The following is a 20,906-nucleotide window of genomic DNA, read 5'->3' as shown; positions in this document are numbered from 1 at the left end:
CATAAATTTGTGGAATATAGTCGTAACTATGGCGTTGGTTTAGTACGTGTCGTCTGCACTGAACTGCTCTTGAGAAAGTATGATGATCTGTTAATCTTTTATGGTTTACGGATATTTACTGCCATAAATTTACATTTTTTTTCAATTTCTTTATAATTGAATGGTTTTTTCAAGGTTTGTGTATTGTTAATATTATTGAACAAATTAATTTTTTAATTCTTTATCTTTTAAAAATATTTTGCTGCATAAATTAACCTTTAAAAAATAATCTGAGCTGATAAGATATATAAATAGATGAATTTTTCAACGTTACTTGCGATAACTATGACTTTAAATATCATTAAGACTAAATTATTACACATTTAATAAATTTTTTAATTATTATCTGTAGATGGGCGAAGAAAAACCAATGGAATTGACAGCTGGGTATGTCCACATTTCTTATTGTTGCATCATTATCTTTAACTTTAATTTATAATATATTTAATATGATTATTAAGATGTTTAAATAAAAAATATGTTTAAAGTTATTATTTGTAAAAATAATATTTCTAATGTCTTATTTATTTATTATAAAGAGAAGAATTATCTAAGAAGGCTCTTAAGAAACAACAAAAAGAAGCTGAAAAAGCAGCAAAAAAAGCTGAACGTAAAGCTCAAGTGGTATGTATGAAGTCTATATTTACTAGTTACTACATTTACTAGTTTGTAATGATTTTATATGTTATAAATTAATAAATATATTCTTGTTAAAAATTAGCAAATGCAACAAGATGCAATAGATAAAGAGGATATATCAGTTGGCAAATATGGACAGTTAAATATGATACAAAGTAAAGAAGCATATAAGGAAAGAAATTTTGTTCATGTGAAAGAATTAAATAAAAAATTAGAAAATCAAACTGTTTGGTTAAGAGGACGCTTACATACAAGTAGAGCAAAAGGTATATATTTTTCTACTAAATAATTATTATTTTAATGGTAGTATGTATAATGATAGTATATAACATTTTAAATAATTTTTTAGGCAAACAATGTTTTATAGTACTAAGACAGCAGTCTTATACGGTACAAGGCTTAGCTGCAGTGAATGAACAAATTAGCAAGCAAATGATCAAATTTATATCAAAGTAAGTTTGAATAGAAATTATTAAACTAGTTTTATAATGACACATACAATATTTGTTCCATAGTATAACAAAGGAATCTATAATAGATATCGAAGCAATTATAAAAATAGTGCCTGCTATTATTGAATCATGTACACAAAAGGATGTAGAAGTACATATTCAAAGAATTTTTATAGTAAGTGCTGCAAAACCACAATTACCTCTTCAAATTGAAGATGCAGCTAGAGCTGTTAATGAATCTGATGATACAGGATTGAACATAAAAGTTAATCAAGATACCAGATTAGACAACAGAATTTTAGATTTACGTACTCCTGCTAATCAAGCTATATTTAGAGTAGAAGCTGGAGTATGCAAACTTTTTCGAGATATTTTAACAGCTAAGGTAGTTTTTTTGTAAATATATCTACTTGTATAGATACATGTATTCATGTACTCGTGTGTATTCATAGATTTAAATTATAATGTATTACAGGGCTTTGTTGAAATACACACACCAAAGATTATTTCCGCGGCAAGTGAAGGTGGTGCCAATGTATTTACTGTGTCTTATTTTAAAGGAAATGCATATTTGGCTCAATCTCCACAACTTTACAAGCAAATGGCTATAGCAGCAGATTTTGATAAAGTTTTTACTATTGGAGCAGGTAGATTATAATGATAAGAATTAAGTATACAAACTATGTTCTAAATATAAAGTAACTCAGAATTTTCTATTTCTATTATTAATTTATAGATTATATTTATATTATTAAATTATTAATGATAAGATAACATAATATTTATACAAATTATATTAATAGTTTTTAGAGCTGAGGATTCCAATACTCATAGACACTTGACAGAATTTGTTGGTCTTGATTTAGAAATGGCATTTAAATACCATTATCATGAAGTTATTGATACTATTGGTCAAATGTTTACTGAATTATTCAAAGGCTTGCGTGACAAGTTAGTTTTAAATTTTAAAACAATAAAAACACATTTGCGATAATTAACAAAAATAAATTTTTAGTTATGCCGATGAAATAGCAGCTGTGCATCAGCAGTATGCAGTAGAACCATTTAAGTTCTTAGATCCACCCTTGAAGTTAGAATTTCCACAAGCGATTGAACTATTATCTGAAGCAGGTGTAACTTTAGGAGAAGAAGATGATTTGTCAACACCAGATGAAAAACTATTGGGGAAACTTATAAAAGCTAAAGTAAATTTTCTTTTATGAGCATCTTATCATATTTTTATCACTATTATAAAAAGTATGTTTTTTTCTCAGTATGATACAGACTTCTATATTTTGGATAAATATCCTTTGGCAATAAGACCTTTCTATACTATGCCTGACCCCAATAATCCTGTAAGTGTGGTCATTTACAACTTATTTATTTCTAACATTTCTTACAATATAACTAAAATAATTACTGAATTATATTTGTATATGATAGAAAGCATCAAATTCTTATGATATGTTCATGCGTGGTGAAGAAATCATATCAGGTGCACAACGTATTCATGACCCTGACTTTTTAACAGAACGTGCCAAACATCATGGTGTTGGTAAGTTACTGTACACTTATACTTATTCATTTATTTATTTATAATTTATAATATATTTTACATAATTATTATATATGTTTGTTTGCATTTTAGATATTGAGAAGATTAGGTCATATATTGATGCATTTAGATATGGCTGTCCTCCTCATGCTGGTGGTGGCATTGGTTTGGAACGTGTGGTGATGTTATATCTTGGTTTGGATAATATTCGAAAAGTTTCTATGTTTCCACGTGATCCTAAACGTCTTACACCATAGATATTTATGCATACTGTATACTAAATATTTAGGGCATTGATATTGCTTTATATATTGACATTTCTAAAGTGTTTACAAAATAAAAGAAACAGAAACAAAATTATTTTTATAAATAATTCCCAGGTCTTACCATTTAGAGTTTGTTTCTTCATTTGGAGTTTGTTTTTCTGGAGATCTAAATTTTTAATACATATAAAATTTCACTTATCCTTATTTCAGATGTTTTGTTGGCAAGTAAAAATTTGGTTTATATATATATATATTTTAATTATTACTTCACTATTACTTTTTTCTATCACTTTCGTTCACTGTTCCATTATATATCATTTTCTCAGTTAAATCCAGCAGCAGACTAATTTCTGTGAAAAATTAAAAATTAATACTTTCGGTAATTTTATATTTATTTAAATAACTAACAATGTACTCGGAGTACGATGAGGCAATATTTAAATACTAGTAAATTTCGTTAAACATCATATAACTCTTAAGACATTATACATAATGTAACTTTTTCAACCTTTGTTGATCTTTTAATGTCAACAAAAAGGAACATTGGCTTGACTATATAAGTTACTACGTTAGTTTCCTTTCGTATTTTAAGGACTAAACATCGAAGTACTCTTTCCGTACGGCTACATTTAATTATTTAATTAACTACGATGAGATAATATTTAAACATTAGTATATTTCGTTAGACATGATATAGCTGGCAAGATATATAATGAATACACAATGAATCATTCAGTGAATTTCTGAAATCGGCTGAAACTAATGGTGTCGGATAGTGGAGCTTTCCAAGCGAAGTCTCACCCACCTCCTATTAGTTAAGAAAATTTTAACTTTAAAAGCTCAAAATCATTTCGGAACATAGATTTTAGAGAAAAGTCATCGTCGGTCCATGGATTTCCATATGCAGCAAACTCGACGTGGTAAGATCCGGGTCGATTTGCGATATATAGAAATCTAAATTTAGATTATACGCAAGTATATGTTATATCGTAAGTACCGAGCGAATGGTTACATATCTTTATGCGTTTTCAAAACGTTTTTTTTTTCAATTTTAAGTAGACATTAAAATACTCATATTTTACATTCCTAATAATACTTTTTTATAATTTGATAATTATTACTCGATTATTTTATTATGTAGTAATTACATATAAACATTTACAAATGTAATAATTTAATTCGATCTAGTTTATAGGATCGGCCGTCAGAAAAAATTGTACCTAACTTACTAATGTTACTAATATGGAAAAATGGAAAAGTATAATTCATTTAATGTTCTACAGGAAAAATGAAGAATTTTTATCGTTTTTCTTTGCATTCGATAAATTTACAATTAATATCATAATAACTTTTGTAGCACTTCCATTTATCGTCTTATTAGAATAATCGATAGATGATTTATTTTTATGGTTATAATATTTAAACAATAGTATATTCGTTTAAACATTATAAAGATCATAACGCGTGAGAAATTTAAAATAATCGACTTAAAATTTCAATAATTTATAATTTTGATCTTGCCTACGTGTAATGTCAACAAAAACGAACTGATTGATTTTGACGATTATTCTTTTTTTTTAAATGTGAAAACTTCGAAATTAATATTTTCGGGAATTTTAAATTTATTTAAATGATATAAAAGTACATGAAGTTCAGAAAAATAATATTTAAACAATATATTTGCTTAAACATTACATAACTCGGGTCCTGAATTAAATATAAAATAATTTTACTTTAATATTTCAGTACGGTTAAATTTTGATCTTGCAATCGTTGCTTTTATCTAATATCAACAATAACAAATTGCTGATTGACTTTGGAGTGGTGTTGAACTAGTTAATTTTTTGCACTTCGACGAGTAAACATCGATGCCTCCTCTTTATAAACATAATAATTTCAAAATTAATACTTTTGATAATTTTAGATTTATTTAAACAATATAAAAGTATGCGGAGTTAAAAAAAACTAATATTTAAACAACAATAAATTCAGTTAAGGCTGTTCATGACCTTTTGCTCGAAGCGTGTGTAACTTCAGCAACAGATATAGATAAAATATAAGATCTACATCGACTACATTGAACTACAAGAAAATCCCTTGATGAAATATTCTTTTGTTCGAAAAAATATTCGTTTGTTCAACGAATCCATGTTTTCGCATCTTTCGATGCTCCTTCGATAATCTTTCTGACTTCAATCAATTATATTCTCTAGCTAAAGCTGCCTACTTTTGGATCTTTTGAGAAAAGTATTTTGTCTCTTCGTTCCACCAATCATTGTAAAACAGCGCTATATTAGTCTCGTCAAAGTTTATTATTACTGCTATTATAAATTTTGTCTTCTTCTTCTTCCTTGTTAATTTCAATCACATAATGCATACGATATGGATTTTTACGAATCACTTAAAAACAAGTATGATGTTTAAAAAGAAAATGCTTTGCCTTTAAATTCAGCACGTAGATTTATAATATTGCTAAAAAGTACTACAAAAGTTCTGAAACCTATTGATAATCTTAGATGGTACAAGTCCACCGATTTTCACCGTTACTATATAATTTAATGTGTGATCTTCACGCATAAGATATATAGATATGTGTTTTTCTTTTTTCTTTTTTTTAAACTCAAGTTATACCAATCATGTCACCGTCGATGTACTGTAACAAAAAACTCAAAATGTTAAAGCACACCGTTTTAAATAACACACCCAAAATTTCAAAAGTTAAATGTTTGACATTCCATTAAATCATGGTAAATGAATATTTTTGATGAAAAATTATTCGAAACGGTTTTTTTATAAGTGTAATTGTTCATAGGAAAGAACGATGTTAGCTGATATTTAATAATAATAATGATAATAATAATAATTATTATTATTATATATAGATATAAATATAATAATAATAATAATTATTATTATTATAACAACAACAATAATAATAAGACCAAATACTTCTTATGCCGATTAATTTGCGCATGATATAATATTTATTATGACAAAAAGAAATCGGAAAAATAAATATCTTTTGCATAAACAACATTTTTCATCGATATTTGACAGATGGTAGCCAAAATGTGTATATTAACGTCCATAAGATATTTTTATCATGAGAGAATATTAACAACAAAATTTTCTTTTTAAAAATATTCCTTGCTAGAGAGCAATCAATAAAAATGAAACAAAAACGTTTATTAATCTATGCAATATGGATTATGTTATATGGTAGTTAAAAAGAAAAAGATGATATTTCTAATTAAAAGAGATTGGCCAAAAAATTCATTTCCTCTGAATCCATATCTTTTATAACTTTTTCGACCGTGTAATAGGAAATATTGATTGATCTGTGTATAAAAAATTTATATTAAAATAAAATACGTAAAAGAGAAAGAGATAATATTACGAAAAAAAAGTAAATATGACGAAAAATTTTCTTTGAATCCATATTTTTTACTACTACGTAATAAAAAAAAGAAACGTTTGTTAATTTAAGTAATATATATATGTTTACAAAAAAAGAAAGTAATATTAGGAGAAAAAGTTTTCAAGCTATATTTTTTGCTACTGAGTAATACGAAAGAAATATAATTGTAGTATCATTTATATCTAATAATATTATTATATTATTCTTATGTATAACATAGGCATACAAAAAGAAATATTAATGCTATTCATCACTCCTGGTTTTATAATGGTTTACATCATCAATGAGAACAGGCGTAATTCTTGATCAATTTCGATGAACAAGGTCTCGTTTTAAAGATGAAGGTTTAATCTAGAACTTTACTTTCTTGAATTTCTGAAAAACCTTTTTATTTGTGCATGAACTATTCTGGAAAAAATATTTTTTAACACGATTTTGTTCGTAGGAAATAAAGTTTTCTCAAAAGTTCCGAAAAGTAGTGTCTTAGATTAAACTTTCGTCTTTAAAATGAGATCTTGTTCATCAAAATTGATCAAGAATTACACATGTTCTCATTGATGGCGTAAACGATTATAAAACCAAGGGTGATGAACAGTTTTAAACAATACACGGCTCGGAATACGTATTAAACATAAAATAACTTTAGTTTATTTTCTGTTAGACTTAAATTTTGAAGTAGGGGTCATTGGCTACGTGTAATGTCAACAAAAATAAATCTTCGATTGATTTCAATGCTTACTGGATTAGTTTCCCTTTGTATTTTGACGAGTAAACATCGAAGGTCTCTTAAAATATTTTTCCTGCAAGTATCAATGAAGATTGAAAATAAGTATATCTCTATATCATATATCTCTTAAATAATTTATATAAATAATTTATATAGTTTCTTATTATAACAATTACAATAGTAATATCGATTATTTCATTTGTATTCTTTTGTTTCAGTACTTTATTGCCATCGCGGCGAAATAATCGATTAAATTGTATTGCTAAAATAAAAATATCGCGAAGTAGAAGCAGTGTTTGTTCGTTTGCGATTTAAATAATAAATGTTTTTGCATCAACTGTATGTAATGCAGTCTTTAGAGTCAGTATTTGTTTGCAAAGTTTTTTGCTTTTTTAATATTTGTACAGACTGTCTTTATAAAAGATAAACTTTCGCAAAGAAAATTCAGTGATCGTCTGTTAATAAACAACTAACGTAAGTTAGAATCAGTGCATCATTGAAGAAGATCTTAAACAACTTCGATGTCGACCTACCTCATTTTCAACTAACTACGAATCATCTACTCTCAATTTCGACCTAAATCGCGGACAAATGTTTTGGAATCATCGCAGAACTTCTTAAGCAGTAAGTGAATTTTTAAGTTCCTTCAATCACTCATGTCGAGGACGAAACCTTCGAATCGACACGAGTTTGTAATTAATTAGTAATATTGAGTGATCAAATTTCTTCGAAGATTTACTTATGCATGGTTTCTTATTTTTTGATTTATTTATTGATTAATTTATTTGAGTAGACTAGGATCTTCTTGTTCGCGTTTATAATTATTTAAAATTTTGAATATTTTAATGCACTTTTAAATATTTTTCTCGCGTAGAAATAGTAAAGAATCAATATTCATGAGTTCTAATAAAGAATAAACAAGGAGACATTCGCGATGGATAATTTCTGATTTACAAGCAAAACTCTGCATGATTTTCTTATAAAAATTAATACACTTGCTTGTAAGAAGATGCGTCCAAGAGCTTGTTTTATATTTTTAAATAACTATTAATTAAATATTTAATCAATTTAAATTAATAAATGAAAATTAATATACTAACTCCAATTCCGTCCAACCTGTGAAAAGGTATCTCTTAAAAAGGTAGTAATCAATTTTTATCCAAAAAGATAAAATTTATACTTTCTAAATACGTTATGGTTGGATTAGAGTTTTCTTTCATATCTTAGAATTTGGAATTAAATTCTATTGTTACACTTTTTGAATGATAATCGATTAGATTACTATACGAAGCAAAGAAAAGGCTATATGCCGAAAAGGCCTCCATAAACTGTGACTCAAAAGGACGACTATAGGCTATTAAGTTATTTTGGAAGGTTCTTATTAAGAAACTTTCGAGAATGATTCTTAGTCATATTTTAATTTTACCACGTTGTCACTCAAAATGCTCGTAGTAATGGGTGTAGAGATGTAGATTTAAAACAACTAAGATGATGTAACATTCCGTTTCCGGTCCCACATTGTCACATATATGCGAATAGGATTATTTCATATTTTATGTATTTTTACTATTAAAATTGGGACATAAATTTTGCAATTTTTTCTTTCCTAAAATTCAATTAAATTCATAATTTTATTTTAATAAAATCAAATTTTACATGAAAGTCGAGTCATAAATTTTGCACATTTTCTCTTTTCTAAAATTCGATTAAATTCATAATTTTCTTTAATAAAATTGAATTCTCCATTAAAATCAAAATTACGAAACGTATAAGATATGGTAATAGTTGGAATCATTAAAAATGCATTAAATAAAGATGCACATGGAACTGAAACAAGCACAATGGAATGTGTGCCAAGTCCTCCAAGTTTCGCTACGTGTTATTAAAATAATATTTTTTTAGATTAGTACCCAGAATTTTTTATTTTCTTTTACTTTTCTAAAGTTAAATTAAATTAAATTCAGAATTTTATCTTTCATATAAGTAATATACATATATACATATTCTTTTTTCTTTCCTTATTTCTTTTCAATTAGTTTTACATAATGAAATCCCAAACTCGGAAAGGAATAATTAATAAATAAGATTATTTTATTAACATTTAAAGAATACATGTAACATAACTAACTAATGTTTAAACAATAAGACATTTTTAGCAATATTATAAAAATCGTAAGACACAATTAATATAAAATAAATTCAATTTTATTTTTCGACAAACATAAATTAATATTTTACTAGTATTCAAGAACATTAAAACAATCTACGAGATACATGAATTATAATTAACTACTGCTTAAATATTACAATATTCTTAGCAACATTACAAAGTTCATATACATATATTTTTATATAATATCGATTAATACATAAACTATCGATTTAACATTAACTGTTTTGAAACACATCGATTTAGATTTTTTAATAGGTCTCCAGGTGCAACAACTCCACGTGAGACCTGGGTCGATACTACTTGCGATATATCGAAATCTTGTGGTATACAGGCAAATAGCTAGATATTTCATTGCGTTTCCAAAATCTTTTCTTTCTGCTTTTAATTAAATATTAAAGTACTTAAACTTTACATTGCTAATCATACTTGAATAGGCAAACAGATTAGATATATTAAAGTTGTAAAATAATTTCTTTGAGAACATTATACATTGTTAATCATATTTAAATAATAGTTACATTAGAAAGTATAATGAAACAATTTTTTGTAGAGAAATATATTCAAAAATTTTAATTTATTTATTATTGTTCTTGATGTAGTCTTATTCCTCTATTTTTCACGCTTTTTTCGAGATTAGTTCTTTATTACAACTACTTTTTTTATTTCTAGTGAACTAGTTCTATAAAGGTAACTACTTAAAAAAACTCTGAATGTTCTATCTATGGATAGTGTGAAAACGACTTCGTTTTGATTTCTAATTAAATAAGATGTAATATATATTTTATATGCTAATATATAATTTTATTTATTAATTGTATTATAATTACAAAGAAAAAATATAAATATAAGTCTAGAGAATGTGTGTTCGAAAAATCTATTAATATTAATATTTTAATCCGTACTAATCTATACTATCCCCATTGTTAGGTTATGTATACAAATTTTATCAGATCGTATCGAATGTTCTCGGAACATTTACTTAAAGTTATAAATACATTATTTTTGTTTAAAAGATTATATCTACATACGGTAAATTTTATAAATATATGTGATACTTTTTTCTATTAAAAATATATGTATTATTTAAATACGAAATTCTCTTTATATGTATTTCAATATATTTTTAAAGTCGCAGTATCTTTTGTTAATTTTTATAAATTTCAACAATAATAATTGGCATAATAAATATTAAAGCACACGTTTTATATAAAGATATTATCTTTACAAATTTTATCAATTTTTTACATCTATATCAATTAGTTTTATAATAATATATCAAGTTTATACCAATAGTAGTTATAACTTCTCTTTTATTCATTATTAACTTTTATCAACTTTTAATAATCTCTTTACAGATAAAATGATCAGATTGACTTTACGGGTTCCTGTAGATTATTTAAAGAAATTAAAAATTCATTATAAAGATAATATTGGAATCAATAGTATTAGACAATACTCAGATTTTGTAAAAGTAGTTGAAGTAGGACCAAGAGACGGATTACAAAATGAACCCAAATTTTTACCTACTAACACCAAAATTCAATTAATAAATAAACTATCTGAAACAGGTTTACAAAGTATTGAAACCACAAGTTTTGTATCGCCTAAGTGGGTTCCGCAAATGGCAGATAATATTATTCTTTTCACACAAATAAAAAGAAAGGCAGGTATATCATATCCAGTGCTAGTACCAAATTTGAAAGGGCTAGACAATGCATTAAAAGCAGGTGTTAAGGAAATTGCAATTTTTGGAGCTGCGTCAGAGACATTTTCAAAAAAAAATATAAATTGTTCTATAAATGAAAGTATACAAAATTTTACAGCTGTTATCAAACAAGCAGATGAACAGAATATAAAGGTGAGAGGTTATATTTCTTGTGTTGTTGGCTGTCCTTATGAAGGGGAGATTAAGCCAAAAGTTGTAGTTGACTTGGCTTCGTTAATGTTGAATCTTGGATGTTATGAAATATCTCTAGGGGATACAATTGGTGTAGGATCACCTAGAAAGATTAAGAAACTTCTGAAAGAATTACAGCAGGTGTCATCATGCGATATGTCTAAATTCGCTTTACATTGTCATGATACTTATGGTCAAGCATTAGCAAATATATATGCGGGTCTTGAACATGGCATTAGAATATTTGATTCTTCTGTTGCTGGACTTGGAGGATGTCCATATGCAGCTGGTGCCTCAGGAAATGTTGCAACTGAGGATTTATTGTATCTTCTACATGGACAAGGCTTAGAAACTGGAGTAAATTTCAATAAAATAGTAGAAATAGGTAATTATATTAGTAAGGAACTAAACAGGAAGAATCAATCTAAGGCTGGACTTGCTATTCTTGCCCAAAAAAATCATCAATCTTTATAGATATTTATGTATAAATATTATGTTTATACTAATTTTATGAGAATCTGATTATATGTATATTTGTAAAAATATTGTTATATTTTTTATAAAATTACATTTTTATAAATATTACATCATTATTAATAAAATATATTTTTATTTTTATAATATATTATAACATTTTTTATTATACTATAGTCAACTTCATTTATATTGTGCAAAAATTGAATTATCTACAAGTGATCTCATATTGATAAAAGTAAATATATATAAATAATAATAATATATTATTAGTGAAGATAAAGAAAATATGTAATTAATTCATTTTAAAAGAATTTGAAAATTTTATAGACAAATCATGTGTGCACCGAATATGATAATTACATTATTTGAATTATTTAAGTCATATTTATTTGTAAATTTAATATCAATTATGATCACATACACACACACGCACATTATATATATTATATATTTTTAATCCAGAATATTAATCGCATATTAATATACAAGTATACAAGTAAATGTTAAAAAAGTACATTATAATACATTATATTAAAATAATACATGAAAAAATACATGGCATAACTATGCATTCAACCTGTTACGAAATATTTGATAATTCTTGTAATATAGCTTGTGTATCTAATGTACTAAGATCGATTGATCCTCGAGTGTCAACAACAACACCAGTTACCTACAAAATATGTATGTTATAAATTACTCGTATTAAAAATATTATTTATTTTAAATATGTAATTTATGTTTACCATATCTTCAAAAAAACCTGTATGATTAGGTTTTTCAGAATATCTTTCGTATTGATCTAAATTATCTCGTAATTTTAGAGTAAGACTATCATAATTTTGTATTATGATCGCCATTATTTGTTGTTCAGATGGAGTAGATAAACTTTCACTAGTTAACCATGCAGTTATTTTTGGTGAAAAATGATTTACGATATCTCTCATATTTACTAACGAATTTGTTAATTTAAGTGCATGTTCTTTATACTCATATGATTCACTAGTTGAGTATCTCAATGCTGCAATATATCAAGTAATTTGATTATCTTAACAACTTTTATTTTTTATAATAATTTAAAAATTAAATTTATATTTTATTTATATAAGAAATATATTTACCCATAGCATTTAAGTTTGTGAAGATAAGTTTCATACGTATAATTTCATAGAATAATTCATCATAACTACTTGATGAAGATAAAAATGTATCTCCATATGTAATGAAAAAGTTCAAAATATTAGCAACCTATGAAAGCCAATGCAATATTATAATTTTCTGAAAGCTTCTTCCATTGAGTCACGTTACCTGAATAGCTAATGGAAAAATATTCATTTTCTTAATCAGATGACTCTCATGAGTAGTAAGAAATTTCAAAAGATTAATTAAGGCAGTCCAAAGATCTCTCCATTGATATCCAAGTCTAACTCTGCATCTCTTTTGATAGCACAAAAGTCTTTGCAAAACACCAATACACTGATGATATAGTTCAAGAGGAAACTTCTTCATCATATGTGATGTTATAAATTCAACTAATAAATCTAAAATGAAATAACAAAAAATTAACACAATATTTTATGAAATACATAAATAAGGCAATATGTAATATAACAATTATACCGAGCAACGTAGCTGCAAGAGGTTGTGCAGGTGCTGCTTTATCTTGTAATTTTCTATGATGCATAGGTACTCTATGTAATTGTACTCTAAATGCCAAGTTTGCATCATGCATCAAACTATTTGCATATTGATCTTCTGCAATGCAACTTAATATTAAGAAGCATAATTTGACATTATTCATTATTGCCTCTGTCCTTATAACCTGCATAACTATCGAACTGAAATGATACAAATTGTTCACGGATAATAATTATAAAATTATTGATATTTTTTCAAATTTGTTCAATAAATAAATAGTATATTCTTTCCTCAGAAAAATCATTATAAAATAAACTGATTTTTATTTTTATAGAAAATACTTTACCAGTATTGCAAAAATGTAGCAAGTAAATTAAATGGCTGAGCCATAACATCTGGTGGTTGAGCTCCAGGAGCTACGGCATTAGGTCCAAGAGTATTATTTGGTGAAGGTGGAGCACTTGTATCACTTTGTGTATATGCCAATGTAGTTACGAAATTACGATTTAAATGTGTGGCCTCGTATAAAGCTAATAATAAAGCATTATTTGCACGAACTTGTTGCGTTTTTGCTTCCTCTTCTCCAATAAACATACTACCAACAATACTTGTTAAAGATGATAACCAAGATGCCTGTATTTCTAAAAATTCATTATCTCATAAGAAAGTAATTATTTATAAATGTACAATATATACATCTTAATAAATGCAATTTTCTTACATTTGGAAATGCTTATTTACCTGTTCTTTGTTGAGCAAATTGTCTACAAAATTCTGTTAATGAACTCGATATTACTTGTCCATAACCATTAAGTGCCAACTCGTCATCAAGAATTGATAATTTAACAATGTAAGGATTTGTACTTTCATGCTTTCTATAGTTAACTAAAAGTGTTAACAACAGAACTGCATCATGCCCATGACGATTTCTAGCTCCTGTATCTCTCAATAACTAGAAACAATAATATGATTGATAAAAGTACAACTAATTATATTTATGTGCAACTTACTTGAACTAAAGATTCAAAGACACTATTAAGCATCACATATTCCAGTAGTGTATTCTGACTCACGTTATCCATTCCAGTAACAATAATTAATAATAATTTTAAACACAAAGCTTTTAAACTATCAGGATATTCACCTAGAGAGTAAAGAACATTATTATAAGATACTAAAAAATAAGAAATTTTTAAAAAACATAAATAGCAATTAAATTAGTTAAATAAGTAACTAATTTAAATTACCTGTTAAAAAATTATTACAATGCTGCATTAATGTTGTCATTCTTTGTTCAGCTGAATTAAATCCTACAAGGATATCTATTAAATTAAATCCACAATCTCCTTGACTAGCTTTTTTATACATAGATTGAATAACAGCTGCTAATGTTTGTAACGCATATACTACTCTAAATGGATGTTCATCGACTAGTGTATCCACACAGTGACATACTAAAGCATTTAAATTTTCCCTGCTTGCATTCAATTGTTCTATAGTCATATGAAGAATTTCACTTTCAATATGAGGAACCTATAAAAAATAATTATTGATAAATAATATCATTAAAATAATATACCAAACTAATAAAACACCTGGTACATTTAATCTCTATTATTGTTTTTTTGTTTCAGCATTATTTTATTTTTTTTACAATAGAAGTAATTACATGCTCTACTGTCAATGGAAAATTAATATTACATATGAATATTCATGAATTACATTAAGCCATGTGGTAATATCAAAAAATTTTAAAAATGATATGTGTATAAATGCTCAAAATTTATAAATTAATACAATATAATGGTGGTTGGAAAACTCTTCACAAAATTAATACAAGTATGTCTTTTATTTATTATTGCACATAATATTAGTTTATAAATTTCCTTACATATATATAATTATAGACACTACCATCATGGGAAACAACAAAATACTATGGAAGAGTATGTATATGTCAATTAAGATGTATAAAATATAAAATGCAAACAAGTAAAACATGGTTTAATTTCAAGTGTAAATTTATGCCATATAGTTTACGCAAAGAGTTGAAATGCAAAGAATGTCATCAAAACAATGGTAAATCTAAATAAATATTATATTAGTATATATGTACAATTTATAAATTATCAGAAATTGAATAAGTTATTTTTTTACTATAACACACAATTTAAAATTAATATTGTAATAATTGAAGTTTAAACTGAAAAGTTATAGCTAAGCAAGAAAAAATTTCGATAAATAAAAAATTATTACCATTATCACAAAACATCTCACTCAAATTAGGTGAAGCTAAAGAAGCTGTGAAAAGCAAGAAAGATTGTTCCAATTAAAAGTATAAGTAATAAATATGATAATAATGGGTTAACAACAGAAATACATGGAAATAAATCAATCTTGCGAACAAAATGAATCCAAACAAAATCAAAAAACAGTATATATCAGAAACATCCATAAAAAAAATGTAACAGAATAGGACTGATTTCAAGAAATAAATATAATATGATTACATTTTTGTTTTTCTTTCAGATGAAATAAGATCAAGAATAAAAAATAATAGAGTGATAGAAACATACATTCTTAACTTACAATATTAATAAACATATTACGATCATTTGTAATTTTGTTAATATTGTTAATTTTATATTATATTAAATTACTAACCATGGGTTTAATAAGAAATAACTCATTCCAAAAATTTGGATGTGCCAAAGTTAAATCCTCTCCTTTAAAGAAACTTTCATAAATAGGTACAAGCTTTCCTTTATGCTGGCGCTTGGAGCCAGAACCACTCCGCTTACGCATAGCCATTGTCATGATGATTTATTCTTTCTTGATCATTCCTCTTATCTAAAAAAAATTGTATATTAGTAAAAACAGGGATATTAAATATTTCATAACCTGATATAGTTTCATTGTAAAATAATGTTAACTATATTATAATTAATATTTCCCACATGCAGTTTGTATAGCATTGTTAAATTTTGTACATGCAATACTGCTATAACCTCTAAATTAATAAACAACTTTACATAATATACATAAGTTGTACAGATTATATTTATATAAGTTGCACTGACATAAAGATATCGTAGTATTATTTATGTACTTAATTAATATAAATACAATAACAATCAATACAAAGATTAAAAACATATACTTACAAAAAATTTGAAACTATCTCGCACTACAATTCTCTATATTTGATTCTTTTTGAAACAATACGCAGGATATAAATCATTAATAAAATATTTGATGTGTGGCAAATAAGTTGTAAAATTTCGAATGGTTTGTCATGAAAACAATGCATACGTTTACAAAAACCACTCAAAGAAGAATGACAGACCGCCATGAAGCGGCTAACCGCCATAAATATATTTCTTGAAAGAATATTTTTAACTACACGTTTTAAAATATTTATTCAAATTGATTTTCGTCCAAGTGATTCGAAATAAAAGGTGAAACGTTGCAAGCATAAAGAATCTTTTTTTTATATTCCTAAATAAAAAGATCATATATTTTATAAATAATTTTAATAATGGCGATTTTTAAAAATACCGCCGATTGATGGATAAGTAATGGATGGATAAATATCAAATAGTTGATTGGTTTATTGCAAAGAAATTATTAAGATTCCATTTCTAAATATTCTATTTGTCCTAATTATAAAATTTATCATGAAATATGGATTTTAATTACATAAAATAAATTAGAAGAAAACAGGACAAAATATTGCGAACTGCATTATTAAATAGATAATTATATTACATGTGAATCGAATAATCGATAATCGAATCACATGTAAAAGTTTGTTCATATAATTAAACTTAGTTGCATTTACGTTTTTTACTTATATCGCTATTGTTTTTATATCAATTTATATAGTAATATGATAGAAAGAAAGAGTCTAATCTGATATCATGATGTAATAGGTAATTTTATATCAAAATGTTTTCACATTTTTTCTCATTTCAACGATTGGTTATTTTATCGAACATGGCTGATCACATAACCGTTTACGTAATATCCGGTATAAATTATTTATCAATTTAATAAATTTTACTTTTTGATAATTTTCATAATAGATTTTCTGTTTAACAAGAAAATATATCTTAAATATTTAGCTCTTACCAAAGATTTAACACGTGAAAATTATATAAAGTACCATGTACATCGTTTGTATAAAGGTATTATCAATTTAAATATGGCGGTAATCCTATCAGCTGATACCGTCTGCTGGAATGACGGATTGCAATTTGGTTAACTGGTCTGTTTAGACCAGTCGTTTTAGTACGTATATTCTATTTAGTGATGATTATTCTTACATGATTCGCACGGATACAAATGGTATTGAGGTATTGCTTCTCATGACGCAGAAATAAATATAATTATATCCAATGTTGACAGAATTTGAAAGGAACGGATTTTTTAGCCTGTGTCACTGACAGGTGGTGCAGGAATGCAGTTAAATACGTAAAATTTTTTTTTGTCAAGTATATCAACGTCGATTTAGTATTTGAAAAAATTGCTAATCACAAGTAGATTCGGCTGTGATGAGTGACTCCGAACAGCGGCAATTGCACGTGCCTTATCGAGAATATCACAGTCAAAATAATACCAATCCTCCTGCTTTGATTGAAACTGACGCGTTAGTAGATCTGTCAGTAACATCCAATAGCTGTGTATCACGAAACTTGCCCACAGAACTACTTCCAGACGTTGAATTTGTTCCAAACATAAGTAGTGATCAAACTATAGCCATTGATTCTACTGGGATAGACCGGGAGAGCCAGCCTCTCCTTGGTCGGTTGGAACTCGATGTTACCTTTAACCGATTTCCTGGTATGTTATTATAACTAATCTTTTTGAAATGTCTTAATATCTTATCTTGTCTTGTTAATATAAGTATAAAAATAATATATATTAGGTATTGAAGGATTTAATAAACCTGACATAACTAATTTTTTCTTCAGATGATCCACAATTCTCAGAACTAGTATGGCAAGCAGAATGCGCAATAGACAATGGAATCTTTCCTGAAAGAATATATCAAGGTTCAAGTGGAAGTTATTTTGTAAAGAACTCGGCAGGGGTAAGGTATAATTTTCCAGATTTTTGTAATATATTAAATAATATAAAGATGTCGCAATACTTACTATTAAGTAATAATAAGGTGGTATATATTTGCTTGCGAATTCTTATTATAAATAATTTTGATAAGTATTAGATTAATATGTTATATTGATATTATATATTACAGAAGGTGATAGGTGTTTTCAAACCCAAAGACGAAGAACCTTATGGAAGATTAAATCCAAAATGGACAAAATGGATGCACAAACTCTGCTGTCCATGCTGTTTTGGAAGGAGTTGTTTGATACCAAATCAAGGATATTTAAGCGAGGCTGGAGCCAGTTTAGTTGACCGCAAATTAGGCCTTGGCATTGTGCCGAATACTAGAGTAGTTAAACTTGTCAGTAAAACTTTTAACTATCCACGTTTAGATCGTCAAAAAGCACGTATGAAACAAGCTATCATGGATCAGTTTCCTACAGTTGGTTCACATTTCAATCGTATTGGTTTACCTCCTAAAGTCGGGTCCTTTCAAGTATTTGTAGATGGTTATAAAGATGCGGACTATTGGTTAAGACGATGGGAACATGAACCTTTATCACCACGCTTGAGTCTTAAGTTTCAACTTCAATTTGAACGTTTGGTTATTCTAGATTATATCATCAGAAATACAGATAGAGGTAATTATAAGTATAAATAAAATAAAAATATTTACAATATTAATTTCTTTCACATTGTAAACAAATTTAAACGTTTTCTTCATAGGTAACGATAATTGGCTTATTAAGTATGATAATAGTGTGGAAAAAAATGGATCAGAGCATGGAGAAGTTAAGATAGCAGCGATAGATAATGGTTTGGCATTTCCATTTAAGCACCCTGATTCTTGGCGTGCTTATCCTTATCATTGGGCATGGTTAAGTCAAGCAAAACAACCATTCAGTGCAGCTACGCGTGAATTAGTCTTGCCTCAGCTTTCTGATCAAAATTTTGTACAAGATCTTTGTGACGATTTGTACCAATTATTTAAAGTGAGTTATAATTGTTTGGATTTTTCTGAATTTATTATGAGAAGTATTACTTTATAAATATATTATTATTTTGTACAGCAAGATAAAGGATTCGATAGACATCATTTTGATAGGCAAATGAGTGTAATGAGAGGACAGATTCTGAATTTACAACAGGCATTGAAAGATTCCAAAAGTCCAGTGCAATTAGTTCAAATGCCTGCTGTTATAGTCGAGAAGTATGTATCTTATTTATATCAAGTATGAATATAAGACGCAACATTATATAAATGTATTTATTATTTATTTTACAGAGCCAAAGGAAATGGCACACGAAGTCTGTTCTTATTTTCTGATACATTCACCCAGCGCTTCCAAAATAAGAGTCCCTTCTTTTCCTGGTGTTAAGCATCTCTTAAAGAGTGCTTAATTCAGTGTTAATAGCAGTACCAGCTAAGAAAAGGAACTCTATGGTGCACTGTAAAGCTTTGATTAATTCTTTGTTTAGATATCCATCTCTCTTCATTATTGGAATTATTTTCGATATAATTTTTAAATTTATTGATCGATGGTTACGTTTAATCTATCTTCTATTTATAATCTCTCATTTTAATTAAGGCATAACTAGCATTCTTACACAAATATTGTATACAGTAAATATACCACATTAAAACTAATTTTTTTAATAGACATAATATAAAATAAAACAGAGTCATAATAAGTACAATCGGATAATAGAATATATCGGTTAATATGTATTTATAAAAAAATGAACATACATTTCTACAGTTTAGGAAATCTTCTACTGCATACATACAGATGCATTATTGGCAAATACATGTTATATAGTAACTTGTGCCAATCACTTAATACAAAGTGTGCTGATACATCTGTGTCATGTGCCTGTGTGTGCATATACTTAATATCACAAGAATAAAATATTTTACTGTGATTTGCAAGGAAATTACAGTGATATTATACAGAACAAACATTTTTAAATGTAATTAAAATAGAAAACTATATTGTTATCATCAATATTTTTCTGGGATATTGTCATCTGTAAGAATTGAAATTACTTTATATATGTCTCTCTCTTTTCTTTGGAACTTAAGTTTCTTGAATTCTTAAAATTACTTTTGCTAGTTAAAATCATTATATTAGTTGTAAATATATCATACAATTTATATGATATTAAAATAAACATCAGAGATTCCTCTTTATTTATTACTTAATTTACTATCTACTAGACAATATATACAATAAAGGATATGTACTATAGCTCACTTTTTGTAGAGTTTATGCTCATATACTAGAGCAAATGATTGTGCAGAAACTCTACGTGTAATAAAGTGAGACAATAATTTCACTTGTTTTGTATATAAATCAGCTATAATATGCTGCTTATACTTAGAATATATGCTGAGAATTTTATATTTGCTTTTTATTTGTTATCTTCATTTGATTTAATCGACCAATCCTGTATATTCAAATGAATACAAAATTCATTTGGGACATATAATGTGACATTTCATCCTCACTCCA

At 26.7% G+C, this 20,906-nt stretch overlaps 4 protein-coding genes across 6 annotated transcripts; 3 read left to right on the top strand and 1 right to left on the bottom strand.

Annotated features, from left to right (window-relative positions):
- The first annotated feature begins 30 nt into the window (after positions 1–30).
- Positions 31–3,042, top strand: LOC127072200 (aspartate--tRNA ligase, cytoplasmic). The gene is made up of 12 exons (XM_051012448.1): positions 31–174; positions 392–426; positions 579–663; positions 761–944; positions 1,028–1,130; positions 1,194–1,515; positions 1,606–1,777; positions 1,934–2,081; positions 2,146–2,335; positions 2,405–2,485; positions 2,574–2,685; positions 2,779–3,042. The coding sequence occupies exons 2-12, from the start codon at positions 392–394 to the stop codon at positions 2,940–2,942; spliced, it is 1,596 nt and encodes a 531-aa protein (XP_050868405.1). The 5' UTR covers positions 31–174; the 3' UTR covers positions 2,943–3,042.
- A 6,543-nt stretch (positions 3,043–9,585) lies between these two features.
- LOC127071925 (hydroxymethylglutaryl-CoA lyase, mitochondrial) lies at positions 9,586–11,923 on the top strand. Its single transcript, XM_051011741.1, has 2 exons — positions 9,586–10,298; positions 10,625–11,923. Exon 2 carries the CDS (start codon positions 10,630–10,632, stop codon positions 11,638–11,640), a length of 1,011 nt encoding a protein of 336 aa, XP_050867698.1. The 5' UTR covers positions 9,586–10,298; positions 10,625–10,629; the 3' UTR covers positions 11,641–11,923.
- A 154-nt stretch (positions 11,924–12,077) lies between these two features.
- Positions 12,078–16,664, bottom strand: LOC127071924 (armadillo-like helical domain-containing protein 3). 2 transcript variants are annotated; one of them, XM_051011739.1, is made up of 11 exons: positions 16,446–16,664; positions 15,946–16,131; positions 14,529–14,814; positions 14,292–14,425; positions 14,023–14,233; positions 13,628–13,922; positions 13,264–13,481; positions 12,952–13,184; positions 12,765–12,891; positions 12,390–12,664; positions 12,078–12,316 (listed from the first exon to the last, which is right to left on the bottom strand). In XM_051011739.1, exons 2-11 carry the CDS (start codon positions 16,096–16,098, stop codon positions 12,224–12,226), a joined length of 2,025 nt encoding a protein of 674 aa, XP_050867696.1. In that variant the 5' UTR covers positions 16,099–16,131; positions 16,446–16,664; the 3' UTR covers positions 12,078–12,223. The 2 variants fall into 2 exon arrangements, with proteins under 2 accessions (XP_050867696.1, XP_050867697.1); XM_051011740.1 differs by lacking the exon at positions 16,446–16,664 and adding an exon at positions 15,538–15,582 and having other exon boundaries at positions 15,946–16,077.
- A 668-nt stretch (positions 16,665–17,332) lies between these two features.
- On the top strand, positions 17,333–20,795 carry LOC127072065 (phosphatidylinositol 4-kinase type 2-alpha). Of its 2 annotated transcripts, XM_051012141.1 has the most exons (7): positions 17,333–17,571; positions 17,689–18,123; positions 18,255–18,373; positions 18,542–19,034; positions 19,120–19,385; positions 19,464–19,603; positions 19,679–20,795. In XM_051012141.1, exons 2-7 carry the CDS (start codon positions 17,835–17,837, stop codon positions 19,770–19,772), a joined length of 1,401 nt encoding a protein of 466 aa, XP_050868098.1. In that variant the 5' UTR covers positions 17,333–17,571; positions 17,689–17,834; the 3' UTR covers positions 19,773–20,795. The 2 variants fall into 2 exon arrangements, with proteins under 2 accessions (XP_050868098.1, XP_050868097.1); XM_051012140.1 differs by having other exon boundaries at positions 17,333–18,123.
- Positions 20,796–20,906: the final 111 nt, after the last annotated feature.

This window comes from Vespula vulgaris, chromosome 24, assembly GCF_905475345.1.
Source record: "Vespula vulgaris chromosome 24, iyVesVulg1.1, whole genome shotgun sequence".
NCBI classification, from domain to species: Eukaryota; Metazoa; Arthropoda; class Insecta; order Hymenoptera; family Vespidae; genus Vespula; species Vespula vulgaris.
The sequence above is the reverse complement of the archived record's forward strand: the minus strand, read 5'-3'. Positions and strand labels throughout refer to the sequence as shown.